Genomic DNA, 7,222 nt, shown 5'->3' on the forward strand with positions numbered 1-7,222 from the left:
AAGTCAGATACACACACCATGGAATCGTTGGCCACTTGAGATCAAAAGGGCAGCATTTACCCAAGTACAAAGTTCAGAAGGGTTGGGAAAGGAGGAGTGAAAACAGGCAACACAGGGAAGAGGTGGAATAAGTGATGTTTCGTTGAAGGGATTGAAGTCATTGAGATGAAATTCAATTCACAATAAAAAGTTTAAAAAATTTGCGGAAAATAAGTATCTTTTTTTATAAAAAATATTTTTTTGTGTGAATTACAAATAAGATCATCTGTTTTACATTCACTAAATCATCCATTTTGTTTCATTTCATTGACGGCCGTCCCTCCATGACGTGGCAGTTATCCCGCTTCTAACCTGTGGTACGATTTCCATTCCACCCACCTTCCCAGCCCTTCTCAACTTTGTCCTTAAGTAAATGTTGTCCTTTTAATTTTAAATGATTGACCATTCCATACAGAACATACCTGACTAGTGTTGTTGTCCTCCCTCTGTATCTAGCTACTGCTTGGCTTAAAATTAGGCCACGAGGTTGAGTTCCTTTCCAGAACTGAAGGGTGGTTGAGGGCCATAACCTCATGCCCTTCTAGTCTCTTTCTGACCAGTGAGCCTGATCTTATTTTTTTAATTAATAATTTTGAGTCTTGTTCTACATATTCTCCAAGTCTATTTGAGACTTTCTATTGTGATCCCTTTCAGAGTCATTGGTAGTGTTAGCTGGGCACCATCTAGTTCTTCCGGTCTTAGAGTTGTGGAGATTGATGTTCATATGTTCAGTTAGTCTATTGGATTAATTGGTTCCAAGCTTCTTTAACTCTCATCACCCTCCTTTCTTCTGCACAATGAGAGACCAATAGATGGCCAGTTATGAGCTTTTAAGATCCCAGATGCTACTCACCAAAGTCTTTGTCTTTGTGGACTATGCTATGCCAGTTGACCATGGTGTCCTCTGAGACTATGGTCCTGAGCTACCAGACTCATCAACTCATTGCCTTAAGATGTTTGATAATATCTAAGAAGTTTTCCTCATTTTGTCTCCTGTGTGTTCTACCATTCTTAGTTGTTTTGCTGATTTGAAATGTAAATACCCATGTACAAATATCCTTTTTCAAGCTCTTATTTGTGGGTATGCTCCCACTCTCCCTCCCATACACATTCAGCCTGTGTCTCTGTCCATGTATCTACCCACAGAGCATTGCTGTTCCAAGGTTGTCCATATATCACTATTTATCTCTATTCCCTGTAGCCCTATATACCTTTCAGTGTCTTCTTGTACATTACCCTCCCCCTTCTTATATATTGCCCACCCCATCACCCTAATGACATGTGTCTACCCTCTGTAGTTATTGTTAGGTGCCATCGAATTGCCACCGACTCATAGTGACCCTATGCACAACAGAATGAAACACTGCCCAGTCCCCCTGCTAATCCCACAATTGTTGCTAAACCTGAGCCCATTGCTGCCACCACAGTGCTACTCCATCTCATTGAGTGTCTCCTTCTTTTTATCTAATCCTCCACTTTACCAAACATGGTATCCTTCTCCAGGGACTAGTCCCTCCTGATACTATGACCAAAGTATGAGAGATGAAGTCTGGCCATCCTAGCTTCCAAGGAACATTCTGACTGTACTTCTTCCAACACAGATCTGTTTATTGTTTTAGCAGCCCATGGTACTTTTAATATTCTCCTCTAATACCATAACTCAAATACATCAATTCTTCTACAGCCTTCCTTATTCACTGTCCAGCTTTCGTATGCATATGAGGTTACTGAAAATACCATGGCTTGGGTCAGACATACCTTAGTCCTCAAACTGACGTCTTTGCTCTTCAACACTTTAAAGAGGTTTAGGACAGTGGATTTGCCCTCTAGCCAGTGAATTATTCTCCCTTCCCTCCCACCCCTGGTAACCATCAAAGAATGTTTTTTTTTTACTATGAAAACCTTTTCTTGAGTTCTTACTATAGTGGTTTCATATAATATTTATCCTTTTGTGATTGACTAATTTCACTCAGCATAATGTCCTTCAGGTTCTTCCATGTTACTGGTGTTTTGCAGATTCATTGTTATTCTTCAACATTGCATAGTATTCTATTGTGTGTATATACCAAAGTTTGTTTATCCATTCTTCCATTGATGGGCACTTAGGCTGTCTCCATCTTTCTGATATTGTGAACAGTGCTGCAGTGGACATTAATGTGCATCTATCTACTTGAGTCCTGGCTCTTACTTTATTTCTTATGGATATATACCAAGTAGAGGGATCGCTGGGTCATACGGTATTTGTCCAACTTTCTGAGGAAGTGCCATACTATTTTCTACAGTGGTTGAACCATTTTAGAATCCCACCATCAGTGTAGCAGGGTCCCGGTCTCTCCACACCTTTGTCAGCATTTTTTGTGTTGTGTGTGTGTGTGTGTGTTTAACTTTAGTACTAATGTTAGGGTGAGATGATATCTCATTGTTATTTTGATTTGCTTCTCTCTAATGGCTAATGGTGTCCTGGTGTGGCGCTATGGGTTAATGCGCTGGGCTTCAAAGTCAGTTTGAACTACGAGGTCAGTGGTTGAAGCTCACCAGCTGCTCCTCGGAAACGCTGTACAGGGTCACTATGGATTTGGAACTGACCTGATGACACTTAATAACAACAACAATGACTAATGATAGTGAACATTTCTTCATATGTTTGTTGTCTGCCTGAATGTCTTCCTTGATGAAGTGTCTGTTCATGTGCTGTACCCATTTTTTAACTGGGTTGCCTTTCTCTTGTAGAGTTGTTATAGTTTTCTATAGATTTTTGAGATTAGTGCCTTGTCTGATTTACCATTGGAAAAAAAACTTTTTCCCAGTCAGTGAGTTCCCATTTTAGTTTTTGGGTGAAATTTTTTGTTGTACAGAAGTTTGTAATTTTTAGGAGCTCTCAGCCCCCTCTTTTGTTTTCTGCTGTTTGTGTGTTCTTAATAATGTCTGACAGTGTGTTTATGCCCTGTATTAAAGCCCTAGGAGTCCTTGTGTGGTGCTGTGGGTTAATGCGCTCGCTGGATTGCAAAGTCAGTTTGAACCACAGCATCAGTGGTTCAAGCTCACCAATTGCTCCTTGGAAATCCTATACAGGGTTGCTATGGGTTGGAACAGACTTGAAAACACTTAACAACAACAACAACAACAACAACATTATTAACAACATTCAAGCCCCTGGAGTCCTGGTGTGGTGCTGTAGGATAATGCACTGAACTGCAAGGTCAGTTTGAACCACAAGGTCAGCAGTTCAAACACGCCAGCCACTCCTTGGAAACCCTACACAGGGCCCATATGAATCAGAGCTGACTTGATGGCACTTAACACCAGCAACGGAGAAAAGATTGAAGTTGTCAAGGACTTCATTCTTCTTGGATCAACTATCAACACTCATGGAAGCAGCAGTCAAGAAATCAAATGACGTATTGCATTAGGCAAATCTGCTGCACAAGACCTTTTTAAAGTGTTGAAGAGCAAAGATGTCAGCTTGAGGACTAAGGTGCACCTGACCCAAGCCATGGTATTTTCAGTAACCTCATATGCATGCGAAAGCTGGTCAGGGAATAAGGAAGACTGTAGAAGAATCGATGCTTTTGAGTTATGGTGTTGGAGGAGATTATTGAAGGTGCCATTGGCTACCAAAAGAACAAACAAATTTGTGTTGGAAGAAATGTAGCCAGAGTGCTCCTTGGAGGCCAGGATGACCAAACTTCATCTCTCATACTTCAGACATATTGTTAGGAGGAACCAGTCGCTGGAGAAGGAGATCCTGTTTGGTAAGGTGGAGGGTCAGAGAAAAAGAGGAAGACCCCCAGCGAGATGGATTGGCAAAATGGCATCAGCAATGGGCTCAAGCATGGCAACAATTGTGAGCTTGGCCCAGGACCGGGCAGTGTTTGGTTCTGTTGTGCATAGGGTCACTATGAGTCGGTACTGACTCGATGGCACCTAACAACAACAATAAGAACAACAAAGGGGCTGGCAGGATTGCCCAGGCAGTCCCTTCCTAGTCAGAGAACTTCAGTATAACAAATGATGGTATGTGGAATAATTACCGAGTGTCTGCATATCAAAAAAGTTGGTCAATTTGTCCCTATTTGAATTATGACTTGGGCAGTAACTAAATTTCAGAAGCAAAACTCTTTCTTTACAGAAGCATGTATAATTTCCTCTTTATTTTTAACATTCACCAAATTTTTCAGAATATTTGTCTTTAAAAACCCTTTTGGTTTTTTTGCTACCTTGTAGAATCTTTTTATTGGAAGGTTTAAATATTTCCTTAGTTTAGGAGATTGTCTTCTCCATTATCTGTCTTCTCTCCTTTTGGGATACCTGTTGTTGTTGTTAAGTGCCATGGAGTTGATTCCAACCCATAGTGACCTGTATAGTTCATCCAAGGAGAAGCTGGTGAGCTTGAACCACCAACCTTGCAGTTCAAGCGACTTTGTAGTCTGATGCATTAGCACACAGAACCACACAGGACACCTGTGAAATGGTAAATCTGTTGAGAATATGATTGGGTACAAGTAAGAAAATTTGATAAAGTATCTTAAACAAGGGGTTAATTTTTCTCAGTAAAAAAAACCCCAGTGTGAGCAAGTACCCATTTGTTTTCCTGCTTCATGACCTTAGAGCAAAGGAGTCCTTGTGGGCTTTAGTGCAAAGGAGCTATGGATTAGGTGTTGGGCTGCTAACTGCAAAGTTGGTAATTCAAACCTACCAGCTGTCCCATGGTATAAAAATGAAGCTGTGTGTTCCCATAAAGATTTACAGTCTTGGAAACCCTTTATAGAAAGGTCGCTATGAGTTGGAATTGTCTTGACGGCAGTGGTGTCCTTAGTGAGACATTTGTCTTTAGGGTCTGAGATTGCTGCAGGCATATCTGCAGGCAGTGTGTCCATTTTTCAGCAGAAAGAGAGGTTGAAGGGTAAAGGGAAAGAGATACGAAGTTTTTCAGGAAGCCTCTCTTATCCACAGAGCTTAATTGACCTTCTTCCCTAGTTCCCAAGGTGCCCTGGGTCTACTGGCATCCTTCACACCTAATTACAATGATCTCTGCCAAAAGACTGAGAATGCTTAAAAGCAGAACTCTGTGTGATTCTTTCTTATTGAATCATCAGTGCCCAGTGAAATACCTATGCACAGTTGGCATTCAGTTTGAGTGTTTTTCTTGGAATGATTATTATTTGGTGGTGTTACTTGCCATTGAGGTGATGCTGACTCATGGCGACTTTATGCACGACAGAATGAAATGTTGCCCGGTCCTGTGCCATCTTTATGATTGTTAGAAAATTTAAAAGACAATATGAAGCTGTTGTTAATTGAACACGGTGTTAGATGACCAAGTAATTTCATGAAATCCTAGCAACAGAACTTATAGACCCTTTGTTACGTTTCAGAGACATAGTTTGAAAATATCAGGACCATTGGAAGGCAAAACCAGATTTTTTACTATTCAACATATCACACAAAATGTTTTTTATGGAAGAGAAAAAAAAATGTTTCGAGAACCCGACTGTGGGGTTTACTTCACAGAGTTGGGGTGAGGGAGTAGAGGAAGAAGAGGAAATCAGCAGAAAGTAAAAGAACACTTTATCCAGGGTTGGCAGATAGATAAACCATATGCTAGTTAATTTTATTGTTTCACGATCCCAGTACGAATTCTGCTTGGTTGTTTGGGGGAAGTCCTGAACATTGACTTAGCAGTCTATAGAATGGGAATGACCTGGTGACTGTTGTTTCCTCTCAGGGTGACCCCACTGGCTGGCTGGTCCCAGGAGAAGGATACATGCTGGCCACTGCAGAGCATCAGCAGCTTGCTGAAATTGAGACAAAACTCCAAAAACTCTTCGCAGCCTCTCCAACAATTTCCAGTTTTCCTTCGAGATTTGAAAACCAAGATAATCAGGTATATTTCAGAGTACATAGACTGTTCAAGTTTATGTGTGCTAATGCCAGTTCATAAAACTTGACAATTTGCTTGTTAACTGATGAGGTCTCTTCCCAACAGCTTTTTCCCCCCTGCATGACTACAAATGGTAATGATTGTTTTCATAGAAGTATGTATTTTCCTTTGGTTACATCCACTTCTACTCAATTTTCTCTCGGTTGGTAGCTCACTGGTGTAAAACATGTGGCACCAACTATCCCTCCCACAACACTCTACTCAGCTAGGTTCATTGACAACACAGAACTCAGACACCATGCTCACAGCCATGGGCTTTATTGCGGACGTTAACAGGTTACAATGTTCAGGCATACTTCCTCCAATCAGGACAGCATCTCCTCTTGTCTGCTCACAGGCAGGCCTTTTCTCTGGCCCTTGGTCCCTTGGCTGGCCTCTGTCCTGCTCTGGCAATGTTACAGTGCTCTTTTAGGGCAGCTAATAAATGCTCAAAGGGCACTCAACTACCCTATAAACCTCATCCCAAAGATGCTAAGCTCTAGATCTGTGGGTCAGCAAACCCAGCTCCCTAGTGAAGTGCCTGGAGGCACCCCACTCTACAAGTGAGCCTCCTGCCCAAAGACACTTAGCTTTCCTTGCTCTGTGGGCTGGGGCGCACTCTGGTTGGTGCTCAGGCTCTTGGCCAGCTGCTGCTTCTCCTCTGCTACTTCTTCAGTGTCACAGCTTTCTGTCTCTGAGTTTAGGAGGTTCAACGTACAGGGATCTCCTGACTCTTCTGTGATGGTAGTGAGAGCCCCCTTCCTGCTTCTGAGATGGCTCATTTTATACCTATGTTGTTGTTGTTAAGTGCTGTCAAGTTGGTCGTGACTCATAGCGATTCTGTATAGGGTTTCCAAGGAGCAGCTGATAGCTTTGAACTGCCGACCTTGTGGTTCTCAGTCCAATGCTGAGCCACAGCGCCACACCACTCCCATTAGAGTTCCAAGTTTTCACTATTAACCCTGATAACAATCGCACATAACTGGATCATATAATCCTATCAACACCTTCTCTCCCCTTCTCTTACCCAGACCCATCAGGGACCAAAGTTGTTTGGTTGGAGTTACGAAGACTATCAATACAAGAGTCATAGGAAGTAATTCACTGTACTGCAGCTGAGGTGGAGATACTGAGGGTGTTTTTATTTCAGTCTTCTTACAGCTCTAGGATTTAAGTCAATTCTTGATCATAATCAGGAGAGACTAGAGGAAGGAAAATTGATACAGCATTCATTTGTCTTTTGAGACCCTTATTTATCAGTAT

General features: G+C 41.8%; 1 protein-coding gene across 1 annotated transcript in view; it reads left to right on the forward strand.

The window, feature by feature from the left end:
- Positions 1–7,222, forward strand: part of FSIP1 (fibrous sheath interacting protein 1) — a 200,548-nt gene that overhangs the window by 46,798 nt on the left and 146,528 nt on the right. The window contains exon 6 of the mRNA XM_006831904.1: positions 5,765–5,923. Within this exon, the coding sequence (XP_006831967.1) occupies positions 5,765–5,923 (159 nt within the window). The remainder of the gene's footprint in view (positions 1–5,764; positions 5,924–7,222) is intronic.

This window comes from Chrysochloris asiatica, unplaced genomic scaffold (genome assembly GCF_000296735.1).
Source record: "Chrysochloris asiatica unplaced genomic scaffold, ChrAsi1.0 scaffold00004, whole genome shotgun sequence".
NCBI classification, from domain to species: Eukaryota; Metazoa; Chordata; class Mammalia; order Afrosoricida; family Chrysochloridae; genus Chrysochloris; species Chrysochloris asiatica.